The 20,497-nt window shown below is 37.5% G+C and overlaps 2 protein-coding genes across 2 annotated transcripts; both read left to right on the top strand.

Moving 5' to 3' along the window:
• Positions 1-1,778: 1,778 nt before the first annotated feature.
• On the top strand, positions 1,779-4,464 carry LOC124632041. Its single transcript, XM_047166695.1, has 6 exons — positions 1,779-1,805; positions 2,025-2,064; positions 2,442-2,563; positions 2,822-2,899; positions 3,341-3,441; positions 3,725-4,464. Exons 1-6 carry the CDS (start codon positions 1,779-1,781, stop codon positions 3,921-3,923), a joined length of 567 nt encoding a protein of 188 aa, XP_047022651.1. The 3' UTR covers positions 3,924-4,464.
• Positions 4,465-14,646: 10,182 nt separating this feature from the next.
• Positions 14,647-17,205, top strand: LOC124631948. Its single transcript, XM_047166594.1, has 6 exons — positions 14,647-14,828; positions 15,072-15,150; positions 15,468-15,568; positions 15,937-16,023; positions 16,533-16,633; positions 16,844-17,205. The coding sequence occupies exons 1-6, from the start codon at positions 14,799-14,801 to the stop codon at positions 17,073-17,075; spliced, it is 630 nt and encodes a 209-aa protein (XP_047022550.1). The 5' UTR covers positions 14,647-14,798; the 3' UTR covers positions 17,076-17,205.
• Positions 17,206-20,497: the final 3,292 nt, after the last annotated feature.

The following is a 20,497-nucleotide window of genomic DNA, read 5'->3' as shown; positions in this document are numbered from 1 at the left end:
GTGTATTGTCATCGGTCCTCAATAAATCTACAAAGTTTGAACGAAATCTGGCCGTTTAAAGTGGGTCAAAATCGCGCCCGAAGAAGTCGGTTACAAACAAACATACAGGTGAAGCTAATAAAAAGCGTGTAAAAAAATCCCAGCCACACCATATTAATACCTATTTACATTTTTTTCTAATAAAATCTCCTACATTCACATTGAATGCAATTTTTGCATTGCATGATTATTGTCAGACGTACCTTTATAAAAATAGGTTATGTCATAATATAAAAATACTTTCACGGTGCTACAGAGCACAAACACAAATATACCTACATCTGTTTGGTTTGAAAAACCTTTAGTCATTGTAATGAATGAGTAAGGAAATAGGACCAATCATCATAAAATAAGAAATATATAACAATCCCGTTAGGTAACACAACAATTTCGTTAATAACTTCCCTGACCCATGAATCATATGTGATAGATTCCTACACTTCGATTTTTTTACTATTATGTATGCATCGTGGACCGGGTAGTGGTATATTGTAGTTATTGTAGCGGGAGTTGGAAAGAATCCTGACGATTTTGTTTGTTTGCTTGCACGCACTTATCTAGGGAATTACTAGTCCGTTGGGAAAAAACATCTCAAAGTCAGATAAACCATTTATCGACGCAGGCTATGGTTTTTTTTTTGATGCAAGAAATAGTTATCACACAGGAAACCTGAAAAAAGGTAGGTAAGATAAACTTTTTTTGCGTAAAACATATTTTTTATTTTTAAACGTACCTATGTACATCTATATTTACATAAAAATAAACTTAAAACTAATAAAGGGCGTCGAAAAATTGGTCCTCATCGCTGTCACCCGGTAGTGTACCCAAAAGGCTGGCTGCTAAAGTAGTTAAGTGGTAAAAGTAAAGTGGTAAGTACTATTGTGTAAAGAACCAACCCCTCAAGTATAACTACAATGTTAACAGCTGTTTTAATGAAAACGGATGATGTCGGAGAACCTGGGTTTTATAGAATAAGGGAAATTATTTTAGAGATACTTATCTGTAATCTGCATAAGTCAATGGAAATGACTTTGTCTACACTAGGTCCCAATTGCCCTGACGGTCGGTATGCCATTGAAAATTCTGAAAGGTAGAAGTGGGGTTTTGATCTCTGAATGTTTTGGACCTAAGTTCTGTACCCTTTTGCTAAGGTTTATTGTATTCCAATGTCAATCTTAAAAAAAAATGTCAACCCTTTTTATTGTCCTACTGCAGGGTGCAGGTCTCTTCTCATGCAGAGAAGGAATGAACGTATAAACATTATTCCCACAAATAATGGTAATTTGTCAGGCAGGTTTGTCAGTCATGGTGTATTAGGGCTATATAAGTACGTGACGGGACTCACAGCTCTCTTAGCGAATTTCGTCTACCTAACCGGTAAATGGAATAAGCAGGTAGTTTTTTTGTTATACGCATTAAATCATGTCTCACGCAAATTTACAGCGAATATGAAATAAACGTGTCAATGAAAATATGGTTTAGGGTTGAATCAGACTTACCTGTATGACAAATCAGTTGCTATGCTTGTCGATGATAATATTACGTGAATCCTATAACAAGGAAAATTTTGATTGATGGAAACGAATGCGTACTGAAGCAAACATATATAACGTCAAGCTTCATGTGAACCAAATCAGTGCTTCGCTGTGCTTCAATAAAGTAGCATTGTGCCTGACTTACTTAATAACATAAGAAAAATAAGTTATACATCGATATCGACATATTTTATCGATCATAAAATGGCTTTCTCCATTGTTTTATCTACGGTAAACTTTTAATCAATAATATTTTTATTGCTAACGCTTTCTGATAATTGCTGTATGTGAAAAACAACAGAAATTAATAGCTTCTTTTAAATGATAATTTTTTATAAGCTTTGTATTTACAATTGGTTTCATCGCATGAACTAATGGTGTTTTAATTGAAAACCATACAATTTATTTACAACTCCCACATAAAATTAATACAATTTTATTTATTTACAGGTATGGCTGCTTTTTGTATCCGTCAATGCTGCACCTAAACGTAAGTTTTCAAACAAAATCACTATCTAAAATGAACTTCTCTTACGAATCTAATTCCATCATCATCGTCTACCGAGCCTTTCCCAACTATATCGGTGTCGGTTTCCAGTTTAAACGGATGCAGCTGAGTACTTGAGTGTTTTACAAGCAGCGACTGCCTACTTGACCTCCTTAACCCAGTTACCCGGGCAACCTAATACTGCTTGGTAAGACTGGTGTCAGACTTACTGGCTGCTTACTACTAGTAACGACTGCCAAGGACGTTCACCGACAGGCGGGACCTAAAGTTTAAAGTGCCCTCGGAAAAACAAGGAAAAAAGCATTATTAAGCTCGTTCATCTTATTAGAAACACTAAGAGTAGTATTTAATGCCTACAGATGACTGGAGCATACAAATTCCTCCTGAGTGTCAAGGAGTGGAAGGTTTTTGCTCCGTCAGACCTGAGGGTTACGACGAAATCGAGAAGAAATTTCAAGAACTTCTGCCTCCCTTTATACAAGTAAGCATTACACACCATATTGATCTAGCGTCTAGAAAAAATGTAGCAAAGACTACATATGTTACTGATGTTAGTAATTCAAAAAATGTGCTGAAAATAAACTAACAAATCTGAAGTATTAAGTAAACTCTGAACTTATAATTAAGCATACCTATTACTAGACATTGTAAAACGAAATAGTTACTTCATTAGTTTAAACAAAAATATGTGGTTCCTATATATCTGAAGTTGTTCAATAATTGCATTGTCTTTTCACAGAATTTTGACAGCAGGTCCAGTGACGAGACTTTCTCGCCAGATTTTGATAAGAATGATAACTGTCCTTACAAATCTTCGGTAAGTTTTTTCAGATTATATATAGACAAATGTCACATATAATATTGCCACTAATTAGATCTGTTCCATTCTTGAAAAGCACTCTTTTTTAGAAATAATTATTATACACGGCTTTGCATAGGTGCAATGCTGATACCCACCCAATACACATTTTTTCCATTATTTAATGAATGTTATTATAGATGTTATTCTTCTTTAATCTGTATCTATTAAAAAATGCATCCTATCCAATCCTTTCCATAGTTTTAAAGATTTAGGCATACTTATAGAGACAGAGAAAGTAACTTTGTTTTATACTATGAAGTGATAGTTAATCATGAGTTCTTAAAACTATAAAACATATTACAAGAAGTAATTCCAATAAAAAATATTTGACTTCATCAGCCAGATATTAATAGCAGCTGGTAACATTTCTAATTGGTTAACCTATTTATCTTACAGTGGGAGTCAGTTTACACCTACATGGATGCTAGCCAGGCCGAACCGAACATCATCGTACAGACTAACAACTTTCCACAAAAGTTTAAGAAGGTTCTGTGCAAGTGAGTTGTTCATATATTTTTAAATTTTTTAGAGATTGACTTCGTGAAACTCAGTGGTTCTGTTTGAATCATGAGATATAGAAGAAATCATCTCAAATGAGTTGACTTTCAACCTTTCTGCTCCAGCTCTTTCTGTATCAAGTCCGCGACAACTCTTTGAAACATTCTCGCAGCCCCAACAAGCTTCGGCTAGAGTCCCCGCCAAGTTACCGACAGCTTTTTGAGGAGCGTCCACTATAAATAATTTTACATATATCACTAATAATGTTTTCTGTTGCTACAGGTCGACTTATAAAGGCGAGACTGGCATCGGGAAGCAATGCTTCACTAAATTGGGACTCGGTGTTTTCGAAAAAAAGTTTGAATGCCGTGAAACTAAAGCTACGCGGAGTCTAATCGTTTACGATCCTAAAACCCATACCCTTAAGCCAAAAACGTTCTATATACCAGTTAGCTGCTCGTGCCACGCAATGTCTTTGTAAAATCACTTCAGAAAAAGTTTCGATTCATCATCATTACCGCAGTCACAGGAAGTCCATTGGCCTCCGCCATTGACTTCTGAAAGGACCGTTCGGTAAAAGCCTGCCTAAAGTAAAGTAATTTCGATGTAATTAAAGACTTTATTGACGACAATGATACATGGCATTTTCTTAATGTTAATACTTGAATAATGTGAATTGACTTCTTTGATTGATTAACTTAGTAGCATTAATTTATATAAAAAAGTAATCGTATTACTTTCTAGCTCAATTTGCACTGTATTATATTCTTGTAGTTACCATAAAAGATTAGAGAGAAAATTGTAAACGTTTCTATACATACAAATACTGCTACTTCATACTTACCTAACCGTAACATATTAATATGGCTTGTTGCTGTTATCGAAGACTGAACCAATGCATTATTTTTACCAATTGACCAATTGAAATGTATTATTATATATACCTAAGATATATAATTTATTATAAGTTAATTACTTAATATTTATTAATTTTAAGAATATTTACTTGCATAAAATAAAATAATGTTCTCTATTTATCGTTTTTATTTATTAAATGAATTAAGATAGTTGATACATACCAAGGTTTTGCAGTCTCAAGAAATTATGAACTATGGTAATTGGGCTTTCTACAAAAATAATTAATCACGGCCAATCACGCATATTAAACGGTTTGTTATGGGCACGTGGATTCAGAAGGAGATTTTCTGATCCATATTCTCTACATAAGGAAGTTTATAGATTAGAGAAGATAAGGTATTACAATATAGGAGTACATAAGGAAGTTTATAGATTGGAGAAGATAAGGGATTACGTAATATGGGAGTACGTAAGGAAGTACATAAGGAAACGGGGCTGTGGGATTAGTCGAAAGCAAAGACTATAAAACCACTTGACTGCGCACACAGTGCCCCGACGATCGCCAAACGTTAGTGATTTTGCGCGTACTATAAGGCTACGATCAGTACGATCCTTTAGTAGCGACCAAGTCTATGACCTGCAAACACGCTAAATTATTGAGGATTTTATTTAGTAAAAAACAAAAAAAAATGCCTACATGCGCGATGAAATGGTGCGGGAAACAATCCAGGACATCTAGTTGCAAAAAGGATGGCATCGGCAATATCAATACCAAAATTTGGCTTTGATTTAATTATATTACGAAATACCACAGGGGTCTATTTAAATTGGTGGTTGGTGAACCGCGCTCAGGCTCGTTGATGTCTTTTGGAAAAGTCCCTTTCTTTCATTAAGAAATTCTAATACGTCCATCTCTCTCTTGCCCTTTGTATTCCTATCGATGAAATTTAGGCTGTTACCTTTAAGGATGAAGTGGGTATCGATAATAGTAAATTTACATTAATAAAAAAATATGTTTTATTTTGGCTAATGAGTTAATTAACTGACCATAGCTACGTTAGAGGCAGCTGTTCCTGGTGCCTCCACAAATTACTTTAAATGTAACAAAAAAAAATATTTTCATTTTAGATTTTTTAAAATTCTAGAAATATAGAAAATTGATCGCCAACAAAATACAGTGTTGTTTGCTCGAAGCACTTCGCTCCCAATTGTTTTGAATATTTAAAACAATGCCGACGTTTATTTAGTTCAGCGATTCCAACAATGTTTTTGCCTATCTTAGTAAGTTTTTATAAACCTCTCATAATTTTGGAATAATTACATCGTGTACCTATTTAAAATATATCAAGAAATATGTAGACGTTCGATTATCGTTTTTTACCAAAAACAATCAGGACCCTAAAACATTGATTCGAAAAACTTATACTAAATTAATACATTTTAAGAATCAATAATTTTCTTGTACGGAGGTCTTCTTTGTAATAGACTGATTTTTATTAAATATTCTTATACGATTTTTATTGAGTATTTATTACTACGATGAAATACATTTTATCGATATTTTTTAATTGAAAGAGAGCAATCCCTTGCTGAGCGTACTCATGCAACTCGACCTTGAACTGACCAATAGTAGCCGCGGATTATGCCGCAGCGGTGAGAAGTGTTCTTAGAAGAAATTGGCGAGTGCGCTCTCTAGTGGTTATTTACTTTATGGTCGAAAGAGTTACCGCGGCCCTGGAGGAATATATAACATAAAGGGAGTACACAATAAAGTATGTATATAATGGGAGTACATAAGAAAGTACCTATATAAGGAAGTACATGATGGGAGTACATAAAGAAGTACATAAAGGGAGCACACTATCGCGTACTAGCTTTGACATCGGACGCACCTGCACCGTACGCAGAAATAATAATTATTTATAATTTCGGCCGAGCGCGGCGTCAGCCGCATATTCTTTGAAACCATGCGTTCGGAGGAACTCATAGCGAATGAGATCCTGGCGTTCCTGCAATACCAGCTGGACATCATGGATGAGGTCAGTGTGACCCAGATCTGCACCTCAAACTTCACTGAGGCGGAGATACGCAGCGCCAAGACACTGCTGTTCGAGACTCTGCTTATGGCAGACCGAATGCCGTCCCGCAGGAGACCGACCCGGACGACGTACCAACTTTTGCGCGTTGCGCGCCAAAAGGAGTTGCGCGAGCTGCCTCCGGTCACTTTTTACCACGTCGACGTCACCAGGCTATTAAAGGACATAACAAGCATGAGTTCTAGCCTGGTCGAGCTGCAGTTGAAGCTGGAAGCATCGCATTCTACCATCAGCGAATTACGCAGTGAAGTAGCTGAATTATGAAAGACTGTAAGTAGGTCACACGCGCCTGCCAACAGCGACAACACACGCCGCGGACAGGTCAACGCATCGCCGCTGAGCGCCGCGTCAGCAAAATTGCATTCGTCGCCGGTCGCCGTCACTGCCAGCGATGCTAAACTGTGCCCCGCCCCCTCCGCGTCTCCTGTCGTCGGGACGCCGACGAATGCAAGCACGTCAAAGCCTAGACGTGTTTACTCGGCTGCCGTAAACCAAATTTCCGTTGAACGGCAACCTAAGGCTATCGTGGGAACTCAGGGTCACCCCGAAGTAACCCACGGACGGCTCATCTTAAACCTAGCAAAGGGAAGGCTGATGCAGATGGTTTCATCAAGGTGGAGAGGAAAAAGAAGAAGCCATCTATTCGGAATTAATGCGGAACTGCATTGACGGGTCCGAACTTGCTGCTGCGTCCAGCTATACCTACGACGTAGTTGTATGTTTCGCGCTTGCATCACTCTACGAAGGTCGAAGAGATCGTGGAGTATATTCGAGTGAAGACCAACTGGACTTTGAGAGTCGTGAAGTTAGAATCGAATCATACCACGAACTTTAAATCGTTTGTGGTACGTGTGCCGACTCAGCATCTCGACATGTTTCAAGAACAGTTTTGGCCGAAGGGTGTCGTGTTCCGGCGATTCCGCGGGAGGTTACGCGACACCACGAAGTGCAACATGACACCGACTATTCGTGTAAACACGTAGCTTTTAATTCTTTTATTATTGTTTTTATTAGTTTTGTAATGTCATTTATTTATGTATTGTATTTTCTATAAGCCCTAGTTACCTGCAATAAAGGAACAAAAAATAAAAAAAAAATAAGGAAGTACATAAGAAAGTTCATAAGGGAAGTACATAAAGGTGTATTAGCCGTGTAGCGACGGCTTAAGAATACATATGTCGCTACCCCTTCTTCCAGTGGGTGTCGTAGAAGTCGACTAATGGAGTCAAAAATGCACCGAACACCAGTGCGAGAGAAGGAAAACTCGAAAAAAACTCTCTATCAACCCGTCTGGCCAGCGTGATAGCAGTAGGCTAAATACCTCTATGAGCAGCACAAAAAAGCCACGGCCCCTAGTTCCCGGCAGTCCCGCTATTCCCGGTCACGGTGGCGACCGTGGTTACGGCGGGACAGGGGGTGCGAAGAATCTCCGAGTTACGGGAGGCCACCAAACACAACTGACTCTTGCGACGTACAACGGCCGCACGCTACGGCTTGACTCGCATCTGGCGCAACTCGAGGTGGAACTTGGGAAGATTAGGTGGCACATATTAGGGTTATGTGAAGTTCGAAGAGAGGGGGAGGACACCATAACCCTCGAATCAGGTCACCTAATATACTTCCGAGAGGGAGACCAACAATCCCAAGGTGGCGTTGGGTTTCTGGTTAATAAGTCCCTAGCTGATAACGTTGTGGAGGTGTCTAGTGTGTCGAATAGGGTAGCGTACCTTATCATAAAGCTCACCGACAGGTATAGCCTCAAGGTAGTGCAAGTGTACGCACCGACCTCGACACATTCAGACGATGAAGTGAAGATCAGAGGATATGTTTGATGATATATCAAGGGCCCTCCACTTCACTACAAAGACCCATTACACCGTTGTCATGGGGGACTTTAAAGCTAAAGTGGGAGTACAGATTTGCGGCGAATCGGCAGTATGATCCCATGGATTTGGAAGCAGGAATCATAGGGGGCGAAGTAGGAAGTTGACGAGCATTTGCTCGTCAACTTCCATTCTTGCATTTGCTCGAGCATTTGCTCGTCAACTTCCTCGAACGCGAGGGGCTCTTTTTGTTGAACTCCTTTTTCAAAAAGCAGCCCCAAAGGAAGTGGACGTGGCAAAGCCCCGACACTATGACTAAAAATGAGATTGACTTCATCATGACGAACAAGAAGCACATATTCAGAGACGTCTCCGTGATCAATAGGTTTAATACCGGGAGCGATCACCGACTTGTCCGAGGCTCTCTGAATATCAACTTCAAGGCCGAACGTTTCCGTCTGATGAAGGCCAGGCTCCGACCAACACTGCTCCAAACCATGACAGGATCTGAAACGTTCCAGTCAAATCTGGAGAACCGATTTGCCGCCGTGGAAACCACAACAGACGTTAACCAGAACCATGAATATGTGGTTCGGATCCTCAGGGAGGAAGGTTCGAGATTCTGTAACATGCAGCGTAAGGGCAAGAAATCAAAACTTTCGGAAGAGACATTAGGGCTTATGAAGAAACGACGTGAAAACCCTCCTGTCACTTCGTCAGCTAAGCGGGCTCTAAACCAAGAGATCAACAAACACGTACGACGCGACCTCCGGTGCTCCAATACTCTTGCCATTGAAAGAGCAATTGAGCTGATTCGGGGGTCAAAGGTGTTCGTACAATCTCTTGGAAGAAGCCACTTGACGAAGCTGACCACAACAAGTGGAGAAGTCGTTTCTTCGGTGCCGGCAGTCCTTTCGGAAGTGGAAAATTTCTATGGCCGGTTATACGCATCGCATGCATCTCGACCTGATCCCGGAAATGAGGATTCTAGAGCCACATTAACACGCCATTTCACCGAAGACCTGCCAGAAGTCAGCAGTGGCGAAATCGAGATCGCTCTGAGCAGCTCAAAAATGGAAAAGCCCCTGGCGAGGATGGCATTACAACAGAGCTATTAAAAGCAGGAGGAAACCCCTTACTGGGGGAGCTCCAGAAGCTTTTTAATGCCGTCCTGTTTGAAGGGAGAACTCCAGAGGCGTGGAGTAGGAGTGTTGTCGTCCTGTTCTTCAAAAAGGGAAACAAAACCCAGCTGAAGAACTATCGACCCATTTCCCTCCTAAGCCACGTCTATAAGCTGTTCTCAAGAGTGATCACGAACCGACTTACGCGAAGACTCGACGAATTCCAACCACCGGAGCAGGCTGGGTTTCAGAGCGGATACGGCACCATAGACCACATCCACACAGTGCGGCAGATTATACAGAAGACCGAAGAGTATAATCAGCCCCTGTGTCTAGCATTTGTGGACTATGAGAAAGCCTTTGACTCGGTTGAAATCTGGTCTGTTCTGGAGTCCCTGCAGCGTTGTCAAGTAGATTGGCGATACATCCAAGTGATGAGATGTCTCTACGAAGCCGCTACAATGTCCGTCCAAGTACAGAATCAGCAAACAAGGCCCATACCGTTGCATTGAGGAGTGAGACAAGGGGATGTTATTTCCCCGAAACTGTTCACTAATGCAATGGAGGATATGTTCAAGACGCTGAACTGGAAAGGACGCAGCATCAACATCAATGGCGAACACATCTCTCACTTGCGATTTGCTGATGATATCGTCATCATGGCGGAAACGCTGCAGGACCTACAACAGATGCTGAACGACCTGGCTGAATCTTCTCTACGCATCGGCCTACGGATGAACTTGGACAAAACCAAGGTCATGTTCAATGAACATGTTCTACCGGAACCGATTGCGATACACGGCGCCGTTCTCGAAGTTGTTCGGAAATATGTATACCTCGGGCAGACATTGCAGTTACGTAGAAACAACTTTGAGGACGAGGTGAATAGGAGAATTCAGTTGGGTTGGGCTGCATTTGGGAAGCTACGTCGAGTCTTAACATCGTCGATCCCACAGTGCCTAAAGACAAAAGTCTTCAATCAGTGCGTCCTACCTGTCATGACTTACGGAGCCGAAACGTGGACACTGTCGGTACAGCTGGTTCACAAGTTTAAAGTCGCTCAGCGGGCTATGGAAAGGGCTATGCTCGGCATTTCTCTGAGGGATCGCATCAGAAATGAGGTAATCCGTCAGAGAACCAAGTTCATCGACATAGCCCACCGAATCAGCAAGCTGAAGTGACAGTGGGCTGCATGGCCATATTAGCCGAAGAACCGATAACCGTTGGGGTAAACGAGTTCTAGAGTGGAGACCACGCCTACGCCGACAACGTAGTTTAGGACGTCCTCAGGCACGGTGGAGTGATGACTTGCGCAAGACGGCTGGCAGGAGCTGGATGCGAGAAGCTGAAAATCGATCTCAGTGGCGTGCACTTGGAGAGGCCTATGTCCAGCAGTGGACTGCGATAGGCTGATGATGATGATGATGTGTTAAGGAATAATATTCCATCTCTAGATATGAACCACATAGCAATTAAAAGGCCTTTTTAAGCGCTACATTCTGTCTTAAAATATCGTTTACCAATTCTTAATATTTCAGAAGATATAGCCGAACTAAAGCATATAGTCGATAGTTTTGCTATGTTAAGGAATAATATCCCCTCTCTAGTTATGAACCACATATCAATCGAAAGGTCTTTTTAAGCGCTACAATTTTTCTTAACTTACCTCTTACCAATTCTTAGTATTTTAGAAGGTATAGCCTAACTAGAGCATATAGTCGATAGTTTATACTATGTTAAGGAATAATATCCTACCTCTAGTTATGAGCCATAAAATCAAAAGTCATTTATTCGAAGTAGGCTGAAAATCAACACTTTTTGAAGGTCAAATTTACAAAACACAGCCCCCAAAACGCCCGCCTTTCACCACTTCCTATGTGTTTTTGCACAACATACCTCTGACGAATTGTCAGTACTTTAGAAACTAGAGCTTATCTGTGGGCCATTGATGCCTGAATGTAAAGTTTTAAATAAATAAATAAAATTATACTATCATTAGTTTTTAAGTTAGTGAATCCCTTCTCTAGTATCAGTTATATTTAATTCGAAAGGCATTTATAAATGCAACATTAAAAAAAAAACACATTTATTCAAACTTGGCTGCAAGACAGCACTTTTTGAACGTCAGGAATTTACAATAGACAGCCCCTGAAACGACCACCCTTCACCACTTCCTATGTGTTTTTGCTGGGAAGAAGAACTGGCGCAACAAACTCCCCAGCAACGCGTGACTGTCTGTAGGTTAGAAGAACTTAAACATTTTTTGAGATATTTTGTACACAATGTAATTTCTATATTACAGTAGAGGACAATATGCAATATTGACATAAAATTACAGTAAACATGATTTAGACAACCACATACCTTAACTAACTCAAGCATTGAATAAGTTTGATGAAAAAAAATATTATAGCCTCCAATTATTCAGCTCAGCCAGAATCTAAGTAAAATAAAAAGAGTTTACAAAATTAAAACAATTTGCAAAAAATATATCTTTATCTAATATATAGTCAGTAAGACGATCTGGTACCACAAGCAGCACCCGTTCACGAGCATAACGCGAGTATCAGCCATCGCCCTCCTCGCACATTTTTGAGGGAGGGAGGCAACCCGACCGCCGACGCTACCGCAAGCAGTGCCGTCTAAGGGAGCATGACGTACTCACTGCTACATAACTCAATATCAAGATCAAATTATCAGTTCTCGCTGAGTAGAGGTCCTTGTTTACTAAATAATACTAAATTTCGTATTAACATACCTCCGACGAATTGTTAGTTCTTTAGAAGCTAGAGCTTATTGAAAGTTATAATTGTCGATAGTTGTTTTCAAGTAAATAAATCCCTTCTCCAGTAATGAGTTATATATCATTCAAAAGGCCTTATTAAATCCAATATTTCATATTCGCAAACCTTTGACGAATTGTTAGTATTTTAGAAGCCAGAGCTTAAATATGATTCTATTATCGATGGGAGTTTTCAAGTGAATAAATCCCTTCTGTAGTAAAGAGTCAAATCATTCGAAAGGACTTTCCAAATGCAACATTTCGTAGTTATATCACACCCACTGATTGTCAATACTTAAACTTAGAACAGATTTTAGACGTAGGTAGTTATTATTTTATTAAACACGTTATAACTCCCTTAATACTTACTAATGACAGTAGCCGCCATACAAGAAAATACTCTGCATGAAATAAGCTTTCTATTGATGTATCACATAATGCTAGAGGAGAAGTAGACCAAAAGGGTCATTGTCCTTTTGAAAAAAAGACGTTCAAATCATCATAAAACTTCAACGTCAATAAAAATAATTTTGTAAAAATAAAAGTTACTACAATTTCATTCATCGCAATTGCCAACGCTATTGCGCCGCAGTAGCCGAAAACTCGCACTGGTTCAATCACATAGCTTTTGCGCATTTTTTTTTTTTAGCGCTTTTGTGAATGAACTTGTATGGGCTAGTCAAAAAAAAATTGGTTCACTATTTCATGAGCCTAAATGATAAATCAATCATCAGTAGAACACGTGGTAAAAATATTTCCCATGAATTACATTTCAGACTGTATAAGTGTTCAAAGTTCGCGCTCTGGTTAAAACATTCCAGTGTAATATACAAATTATCCTCATCGCACTCATTATCCTTGATTTTCAGGATAAGCTAATTTGCTACGTCAGAGATAAGCGTGGTGATGTCAGAGTTATTGTGCAATATCCCACAAAGTTCGAACAGTATTAAGACATGTTTTTTTTTTTTTACTATTGCACTATTGCATAAATATTATAAAATGAAATGTTTTTGACTTTTTACACATTTGATAAGTTAGTAGGTAGTTAGTTAAGAGGAACTTGATTTCAGTTTGTATATTTCTACAATATATTTGTATTTATTTTCATTTATTAATTAAATTCCATATCAATCACATTTTAAAATAATTAATTTAAAAATATATGTAAAAAGTGTTGATTTAGACGTACAGGAAAAATTGCCAAAGACACGCCAGATGTAGAAAACAGTATTTTTATATCACTTGGGCCTGTTCATTAATCGAATGCTTCAACCAGTAAGTGCATTCTGATTGTTTTTTTTTTTTGTTTTAAATACTAAATAATTCGAGCCTATCATGGACGTTGTAACGACCTCTATTCCTGTGAGGTACAGATGCGTTGTTAATGACTTGATCTAGGTATTAGCGACAATAGTTGTATGGTTGAGGCATCGGCGTGGTGGTAGACAATATACAATATTAAACGCACTCATAAAAGGAAAAATTCTAATTCAAAATCTTTATTATACAAACTTGGCTGAAATACAGCACTTTTTGAACGTCAAAAATTTACATTAGGCAGCCCTCAAGCAGCTGGGACCAACAGTTTAACATGCCCTCCGAAACACAACACAATACTACGAAATACTCGAATTGGTGTCCAAGATATACTGAGAAAGTGCAAAGAAACTTAGATAAGTCGCATAGGTACTTGATAGATCCGAAATCGAACCCCACCACGAATTAAAACCTTACCTATTGTTAAAAGCAGTGGAAACATTTTTTGATTGTTTATTTGAACCCGAGTGATACCGAACAAATATCTATAGTTGTTAAATAATAGTTGTCTAATAGTTGTTACGTATACTTTTAAACAAAACTCAACTATCGGCCGACTAAATCTTTGTAGTGTGGACGCGCTCTAAAGGCTCTGAAAGTACTGAACCGAAAAAATCCTTAGAAAAAATCTATCACTGTTTGAAGCTAGATTATTCCCGAGTAACATAGGCTATATTTTCTCCTGGTACGTGATGTAGTTTCTTCGAGACGCGGGAAAACAGTTGTTTGTGATATAAAAATGTACAGTAGCGTTAAAAGAGAGCACAACACGAAAAAATCTCACTCCACCTTAGTCAAGTTCGATTAAATTGGTTCTGTATAGTCTACTGGCTGTTTTATCCGCATCCCGTGGGAATTACTAGCCGTATCGGAACAAAATGCCGCCAATGATACTCGGGAAGAGTGTAGCTAACAGCAAAAAAATGTCCATATCGGTTCAACAGTTTCGGTGTACAGACAAACAAAAAAATGTTTCCTTTTTTATTATATTGTGACGACGTTTGAGACGTTATAACTGTCATACTCTCGTTTCAAACTGGTGATAGCTAGTTGTCAACTACCCCCTTAATTATTTTTGAACTGTGATATAATAAATGCTCCCTGTGCACACTCATTAAGTCATGCCTGTATCACGCAAAACAAAACCGTTTTCCTTGATTGTGAATTGAATAAAAAGGATGGATTTATGAACATTGTTACATTCATTCGCCATCAGCCGAGGAGAATAAACGGGTTCTGTTTTCATATTTTGAATAGAACGGTTTTTGCCCTCGAATATATAATAAATATATAAACGAAATATTTTTTGGCATAAACATATTATTCGGTGATATCTCGTTAATAAAATAAACAAATATGTGTCGCTTCAGCGTATTTCTGTGTTTGGTAAGTACCTAAACATAACTATTACGTAGATTAAAAAAAAATAGGGTTCGCAGACTACTAAAAGTGATCTCATGAAAGAATATAATCATATTTGAAATCATTTAAAAATTATAATTTATGTTCAAGGAAAATATTTGAAAATGTTTTCATACATGCGAGTCTTGTTCTTAAAAGTATTACAAGAAATTTGTGTTTTAGATAATAAAGAGCTTGTAAAAACCACGATTTAAAATTTAATTTCAGGTCGCCATCCCAGTAATCTCCAATCTTGTTGGAGCTGACGCTGGAGTAGACGAATACACTGTGGATTCGTTTGATTTCTGTAAGTACTTTAGGTTTATTTCTTGTAGATTTTTATCCTTATTATATGAATTTTCATATCGTCACAAAGGCTTTTCTAACGATTTGCAGAAAAAAAATAGGTATAGAATAAATGTAATTATTAAACAAGGAAAAATAGGCACTTATTACTAGAAACGACTGCTAAAAATGTACTAACTATGGACGGTATTCACCAATTTAATGTACCTGCCAAGAAACGTTACCAGTTAAGCGCTGATTAACCTTATTCACCCGTCGGTTTTTAGTAATTGTTATATGGGTACGTACATTTATTTAAATTTTTGTTTTGTTTTGCAGTGGATATGCCCAATGACTGCTACGGAAAAAACTACTGTTTTACAAAGGGTGATTCCTACCCCCAGAAGGACATTGACACTTTGTTAGAAAATATTCCCCAGGCAAGTTTAATTTTAAATAACTGATAGACCATACAAAGTCATTTAAATGATTGTATGTTAAGCACACCTAAAAAGGTCTATAGAGTTATACCAGACAAAATATAGAATGAATGATAACAGCGACCAGACCGATTATCAGCTTCAGTAGCAAGATTCACAAAACTTTTCAGAAAATCTGAGATTTAAAACTATATACTACATCCGTCATCTTAACTGCGGTTGGTGTTTGAAATGTCTAGCGCGCCCCTTGTTGTATTATTCTTTATTCACACGCATGCGTACGACTTGTTGTGCACCGAATCGTAACCTCGTCACCGGCAGCTCAGATTACATATTACTAAACATTTTGGATATTTCCCTTTTTGCAGGCGTTGGAGAGACTGCTAAAAGATCGCCAATCTTCCTACATCCAAGAAGATGACGATGTCAACTGCCCAGCAAATACCATCTTTAAGGTAACTTACTAGTTAACATAATCAATTCATATTTAGCATCGTAACAGGTTAGGCAAATTTTCTATTCATCTAGCTTGTTTGAGGGCCTCTGAACTTGATCAAATTGCAAATCGCCTTTTTTAAATCAAGTAATAAGTAGCTTATAAATCTCTCTCATCTACTTACATTAAATTCTATCCCAAATACTTCTTTTATTAAAAGTAAAGGTAAATAGTTCTTTTGTTTGTTGTCTTGAATACAATTATCCGATGAACTATTATTCCGATTTGAATACATCTTTGCGTTTGTTTTTGTGCTTGGATTAGATAGCTTGGTTAGATTTTTAGACAGTTCTACTCACGTTTGGTTACTGAAACTCATTGCCAACTGACGAGGAAAACGACATTGAACACCTAAACTGATGATTGAATAAAAAATTCTACTCAAATTCTATTGGCAATCGAATACGATCTAACAGCCATAAATGTCTTTTAACAGTTAATTGAATAATAACACTCTTTGTTTTTCAGGACAAGCCTATTTACTATGTCAGAGATAGTAGTGGTGAAGTTAGAGCAGTTGTGCAGTCTGATACAAAATTTTTGCAGAGTTACAGTACTAAGGAATGCTTGTAAGTAAATTCACATTGTAAAGGCGCATTAACATGTTCAAAAGTTTTTCTACCCTAATATAATATAGAGAAAATATTTTTTTTTTTGTATGGTTAAAGGGTCAGAAACTTCTCAAATCAAATCAAATCGATTTTTACTTTTCCCTTTTCATACGTCAGTGCGTTACACAATAATGCTATTCTAATTTAATTATTGTTTACTTTTTTCAGATATGAGGGCAGAATCACTAACAAATCGCCACACCTGAATAACACTTCTTTTGTGGAGGGACCGGTTCTTAATAAGTTCAATATCACATGTGAGACCAAGTTTCTTGATTTCGATTTCTTCGTTTTAAACACCGAATACCCTGAGCCTAGAATGGAAGTTGTAACAACCGCTATACCCATTGCGTGCAGATGCCAAATGAATAAGTTAAATACAAAATTTTATAAGCGTTAACATCGATATATGGGTATCAATTTTCTTTAGACAACACTGCTTACATAATGGATTTGAATAAGATAATAAGTATTTATTTAAAGTAAGTGTAAATGTTTTTTTTTGTGAAATAAACAAGATTATAAACGAATAACATCTCTTTATTTTACCCGCCACAACACTTATTTAACAACCACAAAACAACTTACAAACTTCAAATACTCAGAAACTCTGAAGCAGACGCAGCAATAAGACGCGTAAAAACGTTAACGTCAGGATCGCTGTCACACCTCACCGATCCTCTCGAAATACATTATAGAGAGTTGCTACCTAATTGCTACCACCTACCATTAGTTACTACCAATTGCTACCCTCGTGGTTTTGAAGACATTTAGCATCTAAAGATGACAGCCTTTCTGACGTCAGGATAGACTATACATAGATAGCGCCTACATCAAAAGTACTGTTTTGTATTTAACTTACAACTTGCTAATTTACTTTTGCATAAACAAAACAAAACCAAAAAATAAATCCATTTTAACAACAAATAAGAGCATGATCAAATACTTAACATTTTCTCCAAAAAAGAAATGGATCTTCGAATAACCAAACTAAGCTTCCGAATAGCATACTGAACCTACAACAAAATTACTAAGTTACCGACAACAGAGGTTTTTTCAAAATAATCATATTTTTACAACTTGCATGAGCTGTTTTAATTTCTATTGTTGGTTTTCAAAATTATTTTTAACACGCTTAATTTAGCTTCACTTGTAACTATGTATGTAAGAAAATCTTGGAACCCTAATTTCACCCACTTCCCAGTCTTCGATTAACATGAAATTTTGCACACGCTCTGAGTTATGATGACAATACACGACTAGCTAAGAAACGTTATCATAAATCTAATATGGCCGCCTCCCCAAGATGGCTGTTTGAAATCCACTCCCATGATATGGGTACCAAATGAAAATGGTTTACTATCAAAAATACGAAAAAAAACAGTCACATGACTTAAATCCAACATGGTCGCCGTCCCAAGGTGGCGGATTGGCTATTTCAAATGCAACCCTATGATTTACGTATAAAATATTCATCATCTCCCAAGCCTTTTCCCAACTATGTTAGGGTCGGTTATCAGGATGCAGCTGAGTACCAGAGCTTTACAAGGAGCGACTACTTATCTGACCTCCTCAACCCAGTTAGGGGTACTGTACCCAGTACTCGGGCAACCTAATAATCCTTGGTTAGACTGGTGTCAGACTTACTGGCTTCTGACTACCCGTAACGACTGCCAAGGATGTTCAATCACAGCGGGGGCCTACACTTTAACGTGCCATCCAAAATACAGTCATCGGTGTCTAAGTTATACTAAGAAAATAAAGTACATACAAACTTAGAAAAGTTGTATTGGTACTTGCCTGACCTGGAATTGAACCCACGCCCTCATACTTGAGAGGTTGGTTTTTTACACACTGGGCCACCACGACTCTATTTACGCATAAAATAAAAATTGTAGTTTAAAAACTAAAAAACATGCTTTTAAAAATTACAAAATAATTCGAACATTTAGTTTGATGAAAGAAAGCGTGGAGCCTTTTGTCTACAAAGAGTAAAGATCACATATACGCTCCACGCTTTCTTTATATTCTTTATCTACTTTAAAAAACAGAGCAGGTAATTTTGCTAAGGAATACCGACCTAAAACTAGTTACCCTTAAATGTGGAGCACCTACGAGTATGTATTTTTGAGTACGCAAAATGATGACAAAATCTACATCACATGCATGTCAAAGTTTTTGCTAAGGTGTAAAACACTGAATAGTTTTGATGCCCACAATCAAAACTTATGTAAAAGTGAAGACTCGGCAAAACGAGCAGGGCGTAGTCATAAAAGCTCTTCAAGTGAATTACATGCAGGTTAGACAAATGTCAATAAATTAACATCTACTTAGGTGTCTACATGTCAATCAAATTCATTATTTACTATTCGTATCAATAGACTAGCATTGTTTGCATTATATACGAAATCCATTGGCTCCTAGTAACTACTAACAAGCAATACGCAAGTTGATGATTTAGGATTTATTTAACAGTGAAGTTACATGCAGGCAGTCTCTGTTTCACGGCATTATTCTGTTAAAAAAAGGCATTGAGAAAGTTGACTATAAAAAAATTGGCAGTCCGCACTGGTTAACATGTTGATTGTTAACATGTTGATTGAACACTTACGCGAATATTAGACATTTAAATGAATCTACTTTTACGGTTTTTGTCACGGTTATATTAATACTAGCTTTTGCCCGCGACTTCTTTCGCGTGGAATAGTAACTTCCGGTAGATTTTTGGTTTGACCAATAGGTAGCGCTATATGTCCGGAATAAATTTTATTTTTATATTTTTTTGTAATAAAAACTATCCTATGTCCTTTCTCAAGTTTCAAACTATATCTGTACCAAATTTCACACAAATCGATTCAGTAGTTTAGGCGTGAAGGAAAGACAGACAGACAGACAGACTGACAGAAAGACAGACAGACAGAGTTACTTTCTCATTTATAATATTAGTTAGGATTAGGATTACTTAATTCCGACGTTTCGGATCCTTTAAAGTTTAAAGCATCCATGGTCACGGGCAGACCGACCGTCTTATTACCGAATAAATAATACTAATATAAACGCGATAAAATCCGTAAAAGTAGTTTTACTTAAATGTAATAAAATTATCAAAATCCTTGACATAACATGATCATCCATATCAAAAAGGTTTAATCTTTCACAATTATTTCACAGTATATTCTCTTCGTTTGCTATTGTTTGTAAAGACCTAATTCCTTATGTAAGAAATTAACAAGGAAGACTACTTTCATGTTTTATTTCTACAACAGTTTATGTTGAAAAAAAAAATACAAACCAACCTGAATTCAAAACGCATGAGTATTTTTTTTTTTGATTTTTGTATTTTCAGCAGCTAGATGACATGACATGATAAACATATTTTTAAGTTTCAATTAGTCTACAATGAGTTATAATTACGTAAATAGTATACGTCATGGTGTTTCCAATAAGGAGCATCGTATGACATAAATGTTGATAAATTCGCTCAATGACGTTATATAATAAGAGGTAAATAAATTCTACACCCACGTAAATTACCTACTTTGGTTACTCAATAACATCAATTCTGAATATATTTTTTTAGATTATTATCTACTCCCAGAAAATCATACCAGATTGAAACCACTCCCTATTCCTTCACTCTCATGGCCTGATGGGACGGTAATCCGACACGACCGGAGAGAGATCAGGCGCAGGACCGACATTAACGTGTTTTCAGGTGCAGGGTGCATACATTATTTTTAATACTCGTCGTAATTGTAGGTAAAATCAAAGTTCTTCATTGCCAACATGCAACCTTTAATAACTTCCTAAGTACCCAAAACT

This window comes from Helicoverpa zea, chromosome 7 (genome assembly GCF_022581195.2).
Source record: "Helicoverpa zea isolate HzStark_Cry1AcR chromosome 7, ilHelZeax1.1, whole genome shotgun sequence".
Taxonomy (NCBI): Eukaryota; Metazoa; Arthropoda; class Insecta; order Lepidoptera; family Noctuidae; genus Helicoverpa; species Helicoverpa zea.
This window is presented reverse-complemented; position numbering and strand designations above follow the sequence as displayed.

Excerpts from the sequence above, each read along its gene's own strand:
- LOC124632041 (XM_047166695.1), top strand. The coding sequence starts at position 1,779 with ATGGCTTTCTCCATTGTTTTATCTACG. Across the intron at positions 2,564-2,821 it reads TTCTGCCTCCCTTTATACAA|AATTTTGACAGCAGGTCCAG; the intron begins GTAAGCATTACA and ends GTCTTTTCACAG. Across the intron at positions 3,442-3,724 it reads TTTAAGAAGGTTCTGTGCAA|GTCGACTTATAAAGGCGAGA; the intron begins GTGAGTTGTTCA and ends CTGTTGCTACAG.
- LOC124631948 (XM_047166594.1), top strand. The coding sequence starts at position 14,799 with ATGTGTCGCTTCAGCGTATTTCTGTGTTTG. Across the intron at positions 14,829-15,071 it reads TCAGCGTATTTCTGTGTTTG|GTCGCCATCCCAGTAATCTC; the intron begins GTAAGTACCTAA and ends ATTTAATTTCAG. Across the intron at positions 16,024-16,532 it reads CAGCAAATACCATCTTTAAG|GACAAGCCTATTTACTATGT; the intron begins GTAACTTACTAG and ends TTTGTTTTTCAG.